Source organism: Parasteatoda tepidariorum, chromosome 9, assembly GCF_043381705.1.
Source record: "Parasteatoda tepidariorum isolate YZ-2023 chromosome 9, CAS_Ptep_4.0, whole genome shotgun sequence".
In the NCBI taxonomy this organism is placed as follows: domain Eukaryota; kingdom Metazoa; phylum Arthropoda; class Arachnida; order Araneae; family Theridiidae; genus Parasteatoda; species Parasteatoda tepidariorum.
Genome location: NC_092212.1, coordinates 2315605 through 2334278, shown reverse-complemented (window position 1 = coordinate 2334278; position 18674 = coordinate 2315605). Strand labels below are relative to the sequence as shown.

The following is an 18674-nucleotide window of genomic DNA, read 5'->3' as shown; positions in this document are numbered from 1 at the left end:
AATCCATACTCATTAAAAATAAAAGACACGAGTAGAATAGGTAATCTCATTTGATATGCTTACTATTGTCTGGTAGTTCACTTGAACTATTTCGTCTCCCTTTTCAACTTTGTTACATAATTTAGTTGGACTCTGAAACAAAGTAATAACACATAAATGTTGGTAAGAATTTATTTAAGTAAACACATTACAGTGAAAAAAAATAATTATAGAATTATAGTCACTATGACAATTGTACAGTGTGCAAAAAAATAAACGGACCACCCTGAATAGCTTTTGATCTTCACATTCTAGGATTCACTCAATCTTAATGGTTCAAGGAGGTGACTTCAAACATGCTAATTAATTAGTGCAGACGGTATTTTAAGTTACAAAATCAAACACAAAAACGTACTTTCGTTGAATAAACATACCTCTTTTTCAACGGATTCAGATTTTTGACCCCCAAACTATGAGGGATAGACGCAATCTGGGGAGTATGGTCCCAATAGTTTGGTCACTAGAGCCATCAAAAGTTTGAGCCTCTTAATGTTAATTTTACTTTTGGCATATTTTGCTATAGCTTGAGAATTTAAGGAAATTGGAAAACTTTTCTACTCTAATAGAAAATTAATTTATATTTTATATATAATTTTAGTCAGAGTAATTATTAATTATTTTTTTGGTGCGGAAATGCCAGATCCGTTGGCATCATGAAAAAAAAAAAGATCGATGAATAAAATTTAGCGTCAATAAAAATGATACAAACTGATATGTGTAAAAACAAATTTATCAATTTTGAATGATAAAGACACTTTGAATAAATTAACAATTACATTTTTTCCTTAAGTTCGCATTTAATTTTACATCATNTCTTGTTTTATTCCAATGAATGTATAAGCTTTCGTATTTTATTTTATTTCGTATTTGACAAGTAAGTTTTCTTTCTTACTTTCTTTCTATATTTTCTTTATTCTACTGTTTCATGCTTCTGTAATTTAAACTGCATTTTATTACATATTTCACTATTTATTTTTGTATTCTTATTCTGGAATGGAGAAAAACTTTTGGGGCACAGAGAAAGCATTTTTGACATTTGTCTTAGCTTTCTCGATAAAAGAAGTTTTGCATTTTTATGACAATTCAGGGCTGGTACCCCCTGATGACTTGATTGTCATATTTTTTCAATTTTTACTAATTTTTCTTCGTCTCACCTAAAAGAATTGATTCTTGAAAGGCTTAGCTTACTCAAAACAGAATGGAAAGAACAGTTGCTAAAGTAAACAAAAGCCACGTTTCAACAACTAATCAGGATCGAGATACCCGTACTACGTCATTTGCAGGTATCCCATCGTTGGTAGGAACCATAAAATTAACCCAACTTATGTGCTTACTAGATTTGTTAATAAAAAATCAGGCTATATATACACATGATACAAATAAGCTGGGGTGGTTCAAGTTACAGAATTCAACTAAAGTTTGAGTCTTTTCATATCAAATTTATCAAAACAAATACAAAACTATAAAAAAAGAAAGAAAAAAAAAGAGAATTTTTTTTAATTATACTAACTTGATCTTTAATGCCTCCAATTATATGTACTCCAGAATATGTGGACTTTATATGTATACCCTAAAAATATTCAATATTCTAATGTAATATATATGCATGTGCACACTTTACAAACAATGATAAAAGTAATCAATAAACACATAAAGATATGGAATAATATAAGATTACCGTGTTAATGTGTCATACTTTTAACTGATTCATTTCAGAGCAAAATCACTATTATTTTGTCTTTATAATTGATTCTTTTAATTTTTTATTTAGATAGTCTTATTTCAATAGAAAAAAAAAACCCATCCGATTTTGATTGCAAACTGCAAAAATTTAAAAACATTTGTTTAAATTATATAATATTGAATGACAAAAGGGATTGAATAGCTTTAAAATAATAAAATTTTAAAAAATTCAGTTTTAATTCTTTACAACGCAGAAACTATTTTACCAATTTTGTTTAAAAATGCATGACAATGAGATATTTAAAATTTAAAAGAAACAAAATAGGTTTTAACATTAATGAATAAAAGGAATATAATACCAATTCTTCATCTGGTTTCTTCTTTATCACTGCTATATCTAGGGATGCAGGTTGCAGTATCAGAGAGTCCATAGAGTTTTGAACAAACTGATCACATAATTCAGCAATTTGAGCAGACTGAAATGAAGAAGAAAAAACACTTAATGTATACAGAGTGCATAGCCAAATAATTCAACAAAAAATAAGCACCTTTTAAGCACTAAAAAATATTTGTAAGCACTTAAAAAAATATCATAATTAGGCAGGGTTGGAAAGTTTTTGACAACTGACAATTGACCTGGTTTTAATCGTCATGTAAAAATAAAAAAACCTTTTGACATTTGTAGTTTCAGAGGTTCGTGTGTATGGATCTATTGAATAAACTCCAAAATTAAACTTAATAACATTTATTAAAAATTAGGAAACAAAACATAAAGAAATGATTTCAAGCCGGAGAACCTTGCTTGTTGTCGGTTAGAATATTAATTACTCCTTTTAGGAAGGAAGTAACTACCATAAGCAACGCGATGGCAGCGCCATTTCTAAATTAAAACAAATAATAGTCATAATGATAAATTCTGACATTACAGAATCGTTTTTGACAATTGTTAAAAATCATATGAAATTTTAAATCATGTGAAACGAATTTCGTTTCACAAGCGTTTCCATATGCTACGAACTGACAATGCGCCGAAATAGATTGGGGTTAAATTAATTGTGAAAACGTTGAATAGAACAATGTGAACTGTGTCTTCTTGCATAATTTGAAGCAAAAATCAACATGGTAAGGGAAAAATCTCATTTTGAAAAAGGAAAAATTAAAAACGAAAATAAGCACCTTTAAGTACTTTTTAAAAATACTACGCAACCTGGTATACAGAAATCAGAGTTATTGATGAGTGGTAGTTTTCAAGAAGTATAATATCAAAAGCTTTAGATACAACAAATAACATAAAGATATAAACCAGTGGTTCCCAAAAGGTACTCTGCGGTACTCTTAGAGTTCCATGGTACGAAAGTTAGGATTTTTTTTTTAACCAGTGAGAATTATATTTATTTACATTCAAAAATACATAATTTATTCTATATTTCAGTCGTTCATATGAACATAATAAATGTGATTTTTGCTTAATATATAGAATTGAATTTTTTAAAAATTTAATAAAAAAGATAAAACATTATTTCCCACTCCCACAAAAAGAATGAACATGCATTCCAGTATGAGTTTTTTTTTAAAAGGAAGCTTACATTTTTCTTGATGAGCGTGTGTGGTTTTTCTGCAAATTGATCCCTTTGTGTGGTGGATGCAAGTTCAATACTCAGTCTTAAAACTGTCTTTTTCAACTTGATACAGACAGGATCTTGTTGAAAAGGAAGGCTTTAAAAATAAAGTGTAGGATCACATTAACAATTGAACATGTTGATTTTATTCCATTGCAATCATAAAAAAAAAAAATTATATCAAGGTTGTAAACAAATAAATAAGTAAAAAATTTTTTTTTTAATTAATAGTGAAATGCATCAAACAATATCTCATTTTTAGGGAATTTTTACACTCATTAAAAAGGAAGTGAAAATATTACAAATTAAAATAGGATACAACATTTTAATTTTTATAATTGGCATTGAAGGAACTAGAAAATTATTGATAATATGCACAAGTTTATTATCTTAAAAATAAAAGATATTAATCTTATGAAAATAAAAGACCTGAAATTCATTTTAAATAAATATGAAATATTTTTTAAATAATATGAAGATTATGAAATTTAAGAAAGAAAAAAAAAATCCAATAGTATTAAATTAATTTAATCAGTAAAGTTTTGAAGAAAAATAGTAAACAAAAATCTTTATTTCTTTCAAAGAAGTTTTAAAGTGAGTACTATTAATGAAAGAGCTTAAAAAATTAAATATATTTATCTCACTTCGTTACGAAGCAGCATTATTTAATTTTTTTTGTAATATTTCCAAATTTAGAAAATTTTCTGAAATATAAAAAAATTGGTTAGAACAGGCAGGATGATGAAGGATTTCCTTTTGGATGAATCCCAAACAGTCGTTTATTAATATTATTCTTAACGTGAAAAAATTATTTAAAAAATTTTTTTTCTGAAGAAAAAGAAATAATGTTTATGGGAAATAATTCAAAGATAAAAAAAATTGATAGATACCGATCCAACCAGGATACAAGAGATTTAACAGAAGTTAAAACTTCGGAAACGGATGACAAAACATTCATTGAAACCCTTTCCTGTTGGTTATTTTGGTCTCGGGGTCCATTCAGTTTCAGATCATTGTGCAAACTACGGGCCTTGCAGCTCAGCTTCACAGCCAACGATTGCAGAGTCTCTGAACTCAAATTATAATGCTGAAAAGAAAAAGGTTAAATTGTCAAACACATTTTGACATTTTAAAATATGGAAAGAATTTTTTTTAAAAACTATTTGTACCATATTTATGAACTAAGAATTAAATTAATGAGTCAAACAATAAATTAAGTAAAAAATTAAGCACTTAACCGGGGTAATTGTAACTCAAATTGAAAAACCCTGAAAATTTCAAGTGCAAAAAAATTTATATCAAGATATTAATTCGTGTATTACACATGTTTCAAATTAACCATAATTTTTTAAACTAACATTTATAATTAAATTACCTACATATGAAGAATATGACACATTTATAGTAACTAAATTCAAGAAAAAACTTACTTCTTACAAGAATCACAATATTGGATTTCAAAATCGTGTGAATATGAATCGCGATATCGGTATTTAAATTTGTGTGAATATGAAACATGATATTGAATTTTAAAAACGTGAAAATACAAATTGCGATACTGAATTTTTAAACCGCGTAAATAATTTCTGCGGCATAATTTCTAGATCGAGTGAATACGAATCAAAATGCATATTTTTAAAATTACATATAAATACGAAATAAGTATCACAATATTGGAATTTAAAAACGTGATACATATAATACAATACATAACATATACACGATACGTAAAACAATTTAATTTAATCCAAGCAAAAGAAAATAAAGAATCTGTATAAAGTGGCTTTTAAATTAAAGGACCTATCGATATCAGTCACTCACTCATTAGGTTTCAAGAAAAAAAGTCTACCGACTAGAAACTGAAAAGTTAAATTTTCAGGTTTATAAGCATTTATATGGTGTACTACCATTTTTTGTGTATTTTAAGTGCTTGAAAGAAGAATAACTAAATAACATATAAAATGACACAGTAAAATACTCAAGTGATAACATTATACACAAATTAAGACAAGATTTTAGTTACTTCAAGTATGCGAAAGTTAATTTCATGGATGCAATTAAAAACTAACATGAGAAAAAAAAAAGAGTTTTTTCTTTTAAGTCTCACCAATTGTCTAAGAAGTTCAACAGCTTCTAATATGAGTGTTTGATGGCCAATTTTAAAAACGTGAAGATCTTCCAAGTCATTTGCAGTTAAATTTAGCAAATGCTGTCCATCGATTCCATTGTTCAAGAAGAATTGAACGTATGGCAGTAAAGAATATTCTAATCCTATAAAAAGAAACAAATTAATAGTCAATAAAAATATGACAACTAAAATATTTTCATCCTGTCGGTACCACGATTGAGTTAAAATGAAGCAAATGTTGCGGAAAAAAAAACAATATAATAATAGAACTTGTCAAATAAACAATCCTAACAAACTGAAGCGGAAGACAGTACCTCAATAAAAACTTCATTCGCTTCAAAAATATATAAATAGCAAATAACAGTCGTCATGTTTCAAGCGCTTCGAAAATAGACAGGGGTCTATCCAGACATTTTGGGAAAGGTTCGGTTTTTGTAAAATTGTGAAAAAACTACTCATAATTTGTGAATCTAAAATTAATGTCAAGTCACTTTGTTTCAACCAGGGTCCTAATTCAAAGAATTTGTACAAATAGAATCCTGTCACTGCAATAATTGCAAAAAACACTTTCAAGGAGTTTTTAAATTTAAAAATCAAAATTATACTTAACACTGTAAAATAATAATAATAAAAAAATTCTATTTTCAAAAATAAATGCCAATTACTACTACAAAACTAGAGATGCAACACATAAATATTCAGTATTTAGCTTATACTGCTCAAATGCCTAACATTCTTTTAGGACAAATATTGAAAACAAAATCACTTACATTTTTAATAATTTCAATTGACATATTTTAAAAAATACAACTTATGGATCACTTATAATGTGTTGCAAATTAAGTTAATTTAAATGTCTCTTAAATTTATAACATTTCATTCAAAAAAATTGACATAAAATAATTTTCAATTAAACAATACTCTTTTAAATAATTGTATGAATAAATATAAATTAAAAAATTATTTATTTACTAAAAGAAAACAAAAATTATTATTTATTTAATGTTAATAAGATTGCAAACATATGATGCTTATAGAAGTAGAAATAATTTCTGAGAATACTGTGTTTGCAATTTATAAATTTCATTTTTGATTTTGAAGGAGTTGAGCTACAAAATATAAATAAAAAAAGATAATAGTGAGATAAATTTGCGAAATGAAGGAAATAAATAAAATGCGTGATGAATACATAATAAATAAAACTGTGCTGCCAGACTAACTCTTATGAGACAAAAATAATTTTTATTCGAAGAAAAGCTTAACTATTCTCCTCTCCTGCTACATGCAATCCTATCACTGACATTATCAGCTTCCACGTGATCTGGAAGAGAGGAAAGGATGTCCGAGGAGGAGAGACAGAAAGAAGGGTGCGAGTGAAGACTTCACAAAAACTTTGTGGTTCCTTTAGATACATCTTTCCCCCCAGGGACGTGTAAGATTTGCCACCACTAGATGGCGCTACGAGATATGAACAAAACTTAAGAATTAATTAATAAAGATTCTCTCTTATATTTGGAGTGTAATGTAAAAAGGATTAGAATGTGGAGGGAAGGAGCGAAGCGTTTTTTGACGATGTGATTTGTAATTATTTTTATATACTTAATTTTATGTGTGTGATGTAGCATAGTAGGTATTTAAATAAATTTGTCTTATGCCAAGAAAAGTTTAGTGTGAAAATCATTTCACATTATGAAAATTTGAAAAAGAACCTGCAAGTTTTATGGCAAGGGTTTAAATTCAATTTACAAAGCATTAATAATAAAAATAAGCGAAACAGACCACTGATATACATCTATTTTCAAGACTTGCCAGACCTTAAATCTAAATTTTAAAGCACTTCTATTAGGTCTGATGTAGCAGGATTCCTCATCAGTGCAACCTTAGCTATATCGAGCAAACTGGACACGGTTTAAGATTTAGACTTAAGGAGCAAGATTGTCTGTTATCAAAAATATGAGAAATCATGAAATGCTACATATTGATAGAATAATGGGCATAAATTCTATTTGGACAATGCTAAAATCAGTTTCACTCCAGTCGCATCAGCTCATCTAGATGCCCTGGAATCAAATTTCATTTATATGAAAGATGACTCCATTATTAATGTCATTAGCTTCTCACCAACTCTCCATAGTGTGTGGAAATGCATTTTACCCTTATCTGTTCCTTTTCACCACTGCTTCGTTTCTCACCAAATTTTCCATTTTTCATTGACAATTTTATGTTTTTATTTCAAATCACTTATGTTTCTTCTCATTCATGTCTGGCAAGTCTTGAAAGTGGACGCCTATTTTTTAAGCAATCTAAACATGTCAAATGTTATTTGCTATTTATATACTTTTAAAGTGAATGACGTTTTTAATCAGGTAGCACAATTTATTATAAATATGAATTTATATTAATGAAACAAACTAAACTCAGTGGCGCGACAGCCCAAAGAGGGCCAAGTTTTATTGTGCCCAAATCAGTTTTTTTGACCTTGGGCTCTGGGGTGCAGTAGCAGATGTTACGGTTAGGTGGTCAGCAGAACACGGAACCCTTGCGTTCAGTTCCCAAGCATGCTTGGTACTCATTTATATTGACCCACTGAAGGGATGAAAGACTGAAATAAAACACAATCTATCTCACATATATTTCAAAGAATCACATATTTTATTAATATGCTTTTAGTTAGATATTTTTCACCATCTTAAGACAAAATTCCAACCGATTTTTAAAGTTTAATATTCGTGGTTTTGCTATAAATTCAGCATAATTATTTATGATTATTAGTAACAAAACTAATTTATTTCCAATAGTTTTCATTCAAAATAAATGTTCTCTGATTTCAAATTTCCAACATCTAAACACTTGTGGCATTAGAAATATTAATTTACTGCTCTACACTATAATGATTTTTTTCATATTTTGCTCGTTTTACATCAAAATATATTTTAAAAAAATTACACAAAAATAAAACTCCATCTGGAATTACAGTGAAATCTTTATTCTGTATAATGTACAAGGGCGTCGGCAGGGAGGGGGGTGCAAGGAGGCGCACTTGCACCCCCTTGGCACTATATTGAAATTTATTGCACCCCCTGGCTTTTTTTTAAAAACAATTAATGAGATAAGAGAAAAAAAATTTTGTTATAAATTTTTTTTATTAAAAATATTTTTGTTCAAAATCAAATAATTAAGTAATTACTGATACATAAACAATTAAAGAATTGTTTAATCAAACAAGAATTATAATCATCTTGTTTGCTTCCTCTACAGCTGGATAAAACGGTGTGGCCTCAATAACTAAATCAATGTATACAGGGGATTCGTAAAAATTTTCTCTATTCCTCCAGATTTCGTACCACGTTGTAGCTTCAGTGATGACATTCGATGAGAGCAGATCTTTATACATAGTCCTATATATCTTCTAAAACTTCAGGATATGACGCTTTGTCCAGTTTGTCCATTGCTGAAAATGCTTTTCTTTGAGTAGAAGAAAAACGGTCTGTCAAAGAAGATACAATGGAGTCTAAATAAGGAATAAAGATTGATATTCCTGAAATTTTTTCCCGTGTGTTCAGAAGGCACATTCGATCTATGAACTTGTCTAGAGGCCACATTTCAATGCCTAATTCTTCGCAAATGTGTTCTGCTTTCGCGAAAATTGCAGTAAACTCTTCAGCAGCATTGTTTTGATTAATTTGCTGCACTTCTATCAATTTGACTACATAATCAGTTACTTCTTTTAGATCTGTGTTTACTTTTTGCAACTGATTGCACACAGGTTCAAGTTCGGCAGAATAAGTAGCAATAACAAAAAGTGATACAATGTATGTTGGCGTTGTAGCAGCTGATAAAAGTATATTAGCTTTCACTTTGGTGTCTTTGTTTGCCGCCTTTTCTGTAAGGCCCTCAAAAGCTTTTATAATTGTAACAAACTTTTCGGAAAATCGTCTGGTACTCTTGTACTTTTCTGACCAGCGTGTTTCACGGAGCAAAGGGATGTTAGGAACTTCTTTTTGTCACAAGGTACTTTCCCTGAAAAGCTAATAATTTCCTTCGTTGTCCCTATAGTATTCTGCACTCCCTCAACACGGTTTAAGTCGTTGATCACGAGATTCAATAAATGATTGGCTCAATGAAAAAACACAGCTTTAGGATATTTGTCTCGAATCAATTTTTGAACGATACCTTCTTGGCCAGCCACAAGCACGTTAATATACGAAACTACTGCTTGTAGTTATTTGTGTTTCAAAGTCAGTAGCTATGCCAGCACCATCAATAAAGTTTCTCGTGGCAAAATTTGCAAGTACAAGAAATTCGAACTTTTCTTTTAAAAAATAATGAAGAAATGAATCTTGAAAAAAATTAATGGCTGAAAGTATATGTAATAGCAAAACAAAATGTAATAACAAAATTTTTTAAATTTTTTCTTCTTTTTTTGGGGGGGGGATTAATTTATTAGAGGGTTGCACCCCCTTTTAGATTATTCTGCCGGCGCCCTTGATAATATACAAATATGTTATTCAAACTCACAAGAAATTTAACAATTAAGTTCTATACGATATTAAAAAATAAAGTTGAGTAGACTGCAAATTAAACTTAAAAATTTCCTTTGTAAAGCAAGAAGTTTTGAAAATTTCATTTGAACAAAATTAATAAAACCCTTTACTTTATCAAAGACATTTTCTGCAAGAATTTTTTTTTACTTAACCTCAAAACTGTATACTTTCCCTTTGGCGATTTTGTTGGCCTGCCAGACCACGATACGGAAATATCCCCGAATATCCATATTTATAACTAATGTTTACAGTATTAATGAATTTTTTTCCTTTTCAGCAAGCAATAACTTTCTGATCAGCTTTTTGCCAAATAGAGCATTATAAAATTATAAAGCAATCAATAAAATGTTACCGTACTAAATATACAAAAATATTAAACAATGTAAGGAAATATAAATAAAATAATATCAGTGCTTGAAAAACAAATATCTAGTATGCAAATATTCAACAGAGTATTAATACGAAAATTTACGTACTTTTTTATTTAAAGAATAGAAAAGTTCTCTACGCAACCTACTATTAATCGGCAATAATTTAAAGAGAAATTAGTAAAATAGAAACAGAAAAATAATTAAAAAAGACGCAACCTTCTATGAAATAATGAACAGAATGTGAAGAAAATAAAAATATCGGATAACAACAGTGTAGAGAGAAGATGTAAACAAATTTACCCCTTAACCATTCGGCTACATGCTCTGGGGACCACTCTAAAACATTAACGTAAGCCATATGAAGAATCATCTCATCTAATTCCTTTGAATAACAATCTCATTTACTGAGACAGAATTAAGACACATAAAAGGATAATTATGACAGTGAAAAGCAATTCCAAAACAAGGAAGACAATAAACAAACATTTCAGTTAGTTTCAATTTCCGACATCCCACAAGAGGTTGGGCATTAATTAACGTTACTACTCACGCTTTGACCTGTTATTCTAAGAATGAGTCATGCTGCTAGAGGTCAAAAGTCAAATTTTGGTTGGTATTGGTTGGTTCGTGAGTGATAGAGATGTGTCACATTTTGTAGGTTGTTATCAAGACTGGAAGCATTTGAATCTGTAAATTTATTAAAAATTTAAGCAACCTCAAATAATAAGATCCACAGAAAGCAATAGATTTGCTGGCATAACTGATTTAAAGCTCAGTTGTTTTCGCAAATATTCTGATTCTATTCTGATTCGCAAATATTCGACATTAATTCAGCGTACATTCGGGGAAAAAGGTGGGTAGAAACAAACAACTAAAAATGTAAACAAAACTTTTTAATCCATGAAAATGTTCCTTACCAAACGTAAGGAAAGGTTTCTGATAATATCTTACTATACTTACTAATCATCTCTTCTTTAAAAACCTTCCTCCCATGGTATAAAGGTTTAAAGGATTATTCAGATTAGTAACTTATCATCTGATTGTAATATATATGTAAAATGAGTTTTATGACAAACAGCAAATTAGATGAGTTAAAAATGTTTTCTGGTGGTGAAAAACCTTATCTTTGCAATGTTTGTAAAAAGTGTTTTGCAACACAAAACCAACTTATTGTTCACACTCGTGTTCATACTGGCGAAAAACTTTTTTCATGCAGCATATGTAATAAAAGTTTTTCTGTAAAAATTAATTTAACGAATTATCTTGTTCTTCATACAGGTGAAAAACCTTATTCTTGTAGTTTATGCGAAAAAAGTTTTTCTCAGAAGGGTCATTTTATAAGACACAATCGTCTTCATACCGCTGATAAACCTTATTCTTGTAGTTTGAGTAATAATAGTTTTTCGAAGAAATGTAGTTTGATTGATCACAGATCTGTTCATTTTGATACTAAACCTTATTTCTGTACATTATGTCAAACGAGTTTTTCACAGAAGAATCACCTAATGAATCACAAAATTACTCATACAGGTGAAAAACCTTATTCTTGTATTATATGCAATAAAGGTTTTACAAGAAAAGGTGCTTTAAATTTGCACAACTCAACACATTCTGGTAAAAAACCTTATTCTTGTATTTTATGTAATAAGAATTTTTCAAGGAAAGGTTCTCTAACTGCCCATTTACGTGTTCATACGGGCGATAAACCTTATTCTTGTAGCATTTGTAATCAGAAGTTCAAACAAAAAAGTCATTTGATTGTTCATAATCGAACTCATACTGGAGAGAAACCTTATTCTTGTTGTGTATGTAATAAGAATTTTACAAAGAAAAGGACTCTAGATGATCGCAGTCTTATTCATATGTGCGATAAACCTCAGAAGACAAGTGATTATTTGGATGCTCTAATAACTCACTGCTCTACTCGTATTGGGGACAAAACTTCATTTTGTGATATTAATAAACAGGATTATAATTTAAATATTAATACTGAAACTAGAATTAGTTAAAAAACTTAAATAGCAAGATTTTTTTTTTAATGGAGAGAAGTCTTATTGATCAAAATCATGTTCACACATTTATAAACCTCAGAAAAAGATTGCTCTCAGTTATTTATACTGTTGAATAACCTAATTCTTATAAGTTTTACACAATAATAGCAATAGTTCATAGTTATGTTGATTGTAGTCATAAACCTTATTCTAGTTCTTTATGTGAAAAAAAAAAGTTTTTTAAAGATTGTAGTTTTAAATGTCTACCTTCAAGTTTACATCAGAGATGTAAAAAATTCTCATAGTCTAATATTCCGAACAACACAGTTTTTTTTTTTTTTTCGTGGAATGGGGTAGAAATTTCGGTATCTTTCTTTTTAATACAACTTTGTCAAGATGTTTTTAGAAAAAAAGTTTGTAGGTATATTGTTTAAAATTTATGATAATAATTTCTACTTTTAAAGAGAATTTTTTGTTGTTGTTGATTTTAAACAATTCTTAAATAAACTAGCATGTGAGTTAAAAATGTTAGAAATTTAAATATATTAAATTAAAATTATGAAACTATATTTTTGGTCCCACTCATAAATTAAACGAATTCAAATTCATAATAAATTTAATTGACTTATACATATACCTGCTAACTCTACCAATTTCAGTCGGGGTTTGCCCGGGTTTTTCACAAAATACTTCAACCCAGTGGGTTTTATTGTGCTTTTTTAGGTTTTATTGGATTTTTTAAAAATATTGCCTAGTTTAACACTTTTTAGGTTTAAATTTTAATTTAAAAGGAATCATTTTAATAGAAAAGAAAACTTTGGAGAATAATTAAATAATGAATTAAAATAAAAAAAATTAGCTTTTATTTTAATACCATCTTTTCATGCTGGTATAATAAAAGGCTGTTAAATTAATTCCTTCTTTGATTAGAAATGAAAGCATAATATTGGGGTCAAAGAAATATGCTGTTTTTTGTTTTGTTAAATTTTTTTTAAGTATTTAAGTTATAGTTTCATTTAATAAGAGTTTTTTACAAGCAAAACTAACTACTGTTTATTTCACAGTTTTCTTGATAGTTTTTGAATTGCTCTTTTAACTATGTATTTCGAATTAGTTTTGCTGCGGTCAATAAAATAATTAATCAATCATGTGAACTTATATTAAATAAAATTTATGATGCAAAATAAGAAAATATTAGTTTCCTATTATTCAGTATTTTTGAAATTTAATGATTTTTTGTATTTAAATGATTATTTTGTAGCATTAAAATATAACTATACTAACAAAATATTTTAATCCATACATTTCTATATTTTATAAAACAAAAATATTCTTTCAAAAAGAATTAAAAGATTATATTTTTAATATTTTATTGTAATACTTATATATGCTTATTTTATAAATTTTTAAAAACTTATTTGTTAAGGATTTAAAAGAAAGTTATTTCACCCCGTACTCTACATCTGTTCAATTCAAAACAAATAACATTAAGGAAGCTCAAATTATTGTTTAAAAAAAGTGATTTTTCCTAACTTCGAGGCAAGAAAAATTGTTATATTAATTCAAAGTTATATATATATCTATATATATATACTAAGTTTTGAAAGTAGGGTTATGTATAGTTGTGTGTTATGTATTAATATTTATAAGTCAAATAAAAAATAACAATTGATATAAGGAAAGATTTTGATTATAAAAAAACCCATTTGAGCTGGGTTCGTGGGAGGGTCAAAAACCCTGATTTCGGTGAAAGACTTCTGAATTACGGACTTGTTTTGTAATCTTTCGATCAGGAACAAAAATCTTCCACTTTTTAAAAATTTGTTTCAATTTTTTTCTTTTTACAATTATGATTATTTTTCAAAGTAAGATAAGACATTCCATGAAAAAAAACTGACAAAATCTGTTGAAATGATAGAAAAAGAAATAGCAGATAACCCCCCCCCCTTCCTCTCGCATTTTCTCTGCCTTTCATGAAGAAAAAATAGAGTCAATGTGTCACATGAGTTACTGCATACTCTAATTTTGTAATCATGGAAGCAATCGCAAAAGAAAGAAATGCATTGTGTTTGTTGGAAATGGTTTGACTAATCAGTTGGATCTTCCTTTGTATTATGCTTTTCCTAATTCACCCCGATACAAAAATAAAGTTCTAGTTTATGACTTTTTCTCTGAAAGAGTAACATACCTCCACTATAACTTATTGCTTTCATAACATTATGCAAAAGGGTTAAAACTAAACTTGTTACTATGTTTTCACTTTAATGTTATACAAAATGTCCATGATATTGTAAATTAGCTTTTGACACAACCACATTTTTTGTATAAAAGCCTGTGATGTTTTGATGTCATTGCTTGACTTTAAGCTTGCTTCTTTGTTCAAGTTATCATGTCATAATTTCCTGGGAAATTTAGCTGCTATGACAGATTTTTCTTGAATTTATTATCAAATGTAAATGTTATTTAAATATCCAATTAAGTGATTTGTATTTAAAATCAGGATTGTGATTTGTATTCACGCGAGCTTAAAATCGAATGCCAATATTCGTATTCACGCGTTTTTAAAATATTGATTTTCGTGTTCACACGTTATTTAAGTTACGCATTTCGTTTTCACGCTACCTAAAAAGCACACATCGCGATTCGTATTTATGCGATTTAAAAATCCATTTCACGATTTGTATTTTCGCTTACCTAATATCCAATATATTCACACGATTTTAAAATCTAATATTGCGTTTTGTATTTTCGCTTTCTTAAAATCCAATATCGTGATTCTTTTAAGAACGAAGTGAGACGTGAAAAAATAGTTATTAAACATCCCTTCTTTGAAACGCATAATTCTCCTGATTAAAAAGAATAGCAGGGAGGCAAAATAACTCCCATTCTTTTTTAAAGCTACCTTCACATGTTTTCTTTTGACCAACACAGACTCTTCCTCAAGATTTCAACTACACTCTATCGAACCCCTTCACATATAGGAAAGCATCTGGAACGAATAACCAATAATCAGGAGTGATTGTATTCCAGTTTTTCGTATCATTCCTCTAGGTCTAGATACTAGTAGCAACACAAGTCAAAATTTTTGATTGTTTTCAATTGATGGACCAACATAATCTTGATGGTAACCATCAATAATTCCATCATGAATCATTATATTTTTTGATGGTAACCAACACCCTAATGTAGAAATTCGGACTGATTTATGATGGTTAAACATAAGAACATAAATCACATGAATACAATGGGATCGTATTCATGTGATTTAAAAATCATGCGTCGTGATTCATATTAAACGCGAGTTTAAAATCCAATATCGCTATTCCTATTCACTGGATCTAAAATTCATGCATCGCGATTCGTATTGATGCGACTCAAAAATCCAATAATGCGATTTGTATTTTCAATTTCCTAAAACCAATATCGCAATTCATATTCACGTAATTTTAAAATCCAATATCGTGATTTGTATTTTTGAATCACAATCTAACATTGATGGAATCGTATTCATGTGATTTTAAAATCTTATATCGCGATTCATATTCATGCGAGTTCAAAATCCAATGTCGCAATATCGTATTTATAAAAAAAGTGCTTCCTCGCAGAAAAGGACATTCACTTAACACTGTTAAAATGTATCAGAATGTGTAATATTATGTAATAATTGAATTTGATCCTCAATTTTTAAATTATCCTCGTGTACTATTTTATTTGTATATTTCACGAATTAATTTTTACTCATTATCAAAACAACTAAAAAATTTTAAGCTTTAAAAAAATAATTAAAGGCAAGCTAAAAGACTATCTCTGTGTATAAATTTCATTCGAAAAAAAAGGGATTAACTAATACACAACTTGAAAGCTTTTTTTTAATACTTTTAACTGAAAACTACTAGATAATAAACATTTAAAGGTGCATTTTTAAATAAGTATTTATTAAAAAAAATAATAATGGTAAAGTTTAAAAACAATAAAAAATTCATTAATCTACCCCTCTTCTCAAATAAGGTAGGTATTTTATTTACGTTGAGCTAGAGCTGCACAATTGGCGACGGTCTGGGAAACATCCCCGAGGATGACCCGAAGACATGCCATCGCAATTTTGATCCTCTGTCCTCTCAAATAAAAGATTCAAATATCTCGAGGATCGAATACCTTGCGAATTTTAACTTGACAATGTAAGAAAAATCTTATTTTTCATTAAGATTTTTCTTATATTGTCTTATTTTTATTATATTGAAGGAATGAAATTGAAAGTTAAATAATTGTAAATAACTAAATACATCAGAAGTGGCTTTTTCAATAAAACAGGTGGATAAGAAAATCTCTTCCTAAAAAAATAAAATAAAAAGGCAGTGTTTTAAAAGGATTGTGGCTTAGTTTTACAAAAAGGGCGTATTTATAGGGGTCAAATGGCCGTTCTTCTAAAAACACGGTGGCCCAGACGTACACCTTCCAATGAGGTGACTAGGTTTGAATCCCAGCGATGGCTTGCATCGACTACATTGCTGACAGGAAATATCCTCAGTGGTAGACGAAGCATAGGTTAGATCCTTGCAGTCAGACTAACTGTGGGAGATTCTCGTGGTCTTCTCTCCATGTAACGCAAATGTGGGTTAGTAGCATCAAAAAGTCCTCCACTAAGGTAAATTTCTCTCAATACTTGATCCAGGAGTTCTTTTGTCCTCTGGATTGGGTTCAAAATGACAAGACTATGGAGTTATGAATATTAGTAATCGTACATCCCAAATTGGGTCGGCTGTTCAACAACGGTTATATATAGACCGAAGAGCCATTACATTATGACCACCCTGCTAATAACATGTAGGACCACCTTTAGCCCTCAAAACCGCTAGCACCCGCCCTGGCATTGATTCCACAAGGTGCTGATAGGTAGTCCGAGGTATCTGGTACCAAGCGCTCACCAACTGGTCCTGCAATTCCCTCACATTGCGAGGGGGTAGCGTGGCAGTGCGAATTTGGTTTTCCAAGTAGGACCGGAAATGCTCTATTGGATTAAGGGCAGGTGAATTTGGGGGCCAAGACACGATTTGAAAGTCACTGGAATGTTCTCGAACCAATCCATGACGATTCGACCCTTATGACATGGTGCATTATCCTATTCGTAAACACCATCCCGCGCAGGAAAAAATTATGCCATGAATGGGTGAACTATGTTCAATTTTTTCAGGGATTGTTCTATGAGGATTATGGGTCCTAATGTGCCCCATGAAAACATTGCTCCTGGGCGAGAAACCATGAAAACTCGGTGAGCCCATTGTTATAGATGGAGGGTGGTCATAATGTAATGGCTCTTCGGTGTATATATAACACTCAGGAAGAACGCTGCTCCTTAATCCCACTTCTTATTGGTCCATCCCTTCTTCGAGTTGAAAAAACAGCGTCAGTCTGTAACCTAGCTTTTGGCAACATGATAGCTACTGAGTAGAGTTTGCAGAAAGCCTATCATATGGAAAGGCTACTTAATTAAAATAAATCCAGAGGCAAAAGTAGAAATAGTAAAAAAATAAAGCATTGTCTTACTGCAAAGCTTTCATTAGCCTACTCGTTTATCCAATTTATTAATTATTTTATTTATTATTAGCATGTTTATTAATAAAAGAATGTTTGGTGGCAAAAAAAAAAAATTTCGCGGATTTTCGTCTACCTAGACTAGACTTTATCTTAATAGCTTGATGGGGTAACCTTAGTTTGTGCAAACGATATTTTTTGTTACTCACTATTTTAAAATGCGATTTTTCAGGAACTAATCAACCGATTTTGTTCAAATTTTATCATATAAAATCACATTCTTTAAAATGATGTAAGAAATGATATACCTCACAATTAAAAACCAATCTGACTATTAGTAAACATAATAATAAATAATTATTAAACATTGTTTTTTTTGCATGGAATTATTCTCGAATAAACATATTTTATAATTGCGAGCAAAAAATGTTCAATTTAAAAACTTTTCGAGATAGTAAAATGTGCAAAAAATAAAACTAATGTTGAAGGGTCCAAACTTTTGACCACTCTTCTGACCAAACTATTGGGAACATATTTTTGGGGTTAAAAATTCTGTTTATTCAAATAAATTCCATTTTCTGTGTCTTTCGTAACTTAAAATATTGTCCGCACAAATTAATTAGCATATTTAAGGTACATGTGAACTATTAAAATTTGTTCTATGAAAATCAGATCAAAAGTTATCAGGGGTAATTCTTTTATTTTTTTGTACTTAAAAAGATATCTTTTCAGTGAATGATTTTAGAAATTAATTGACCAAAAAACCA

The 18674-nt window shown here is 29.4% G+C and overlaps 1 protein-coding gene across 1 annotated transcript in view; it reads right to left on the bottom strand.

Moving 5' to 3' along the window:
- The window catches only part of LOC107455582 (uncharacterized), a 51731-nt gene extending 40909 nt beyond the window's left edge, over positions 1-10822 (bottom strand). The window contains exons 1-7 of the mRNA XM_043042609.2: positions 10685-10822; positions 5449-5612; positions 4232-4428; positions 3309-3438; positions 2082-2198; positions 1550-1609; positions 64-132 (exon numbers count right to left, since the gene is read on the bottom strand). Coding sequence (XP_042898543.1) covers positions 64-132; positions 1550-1609; positions 2082-2198; positions 3309-3438; positions 4232-4428; positions 5449-5612; positions 10685-10754 — 807 coding nt within the window. The 5' untranslated portion in view covers positions 10755-10822. The remainder of the gene's footprint in view (positions 1-63; positions 133-1549; positions 1610-2081; positions 2199-3308; positions 3439-4231; positions 4429-5448; positions 5613-10684) is intronic.
- Positions 10823-18674: the final 7852 nt, after the last annotated feature.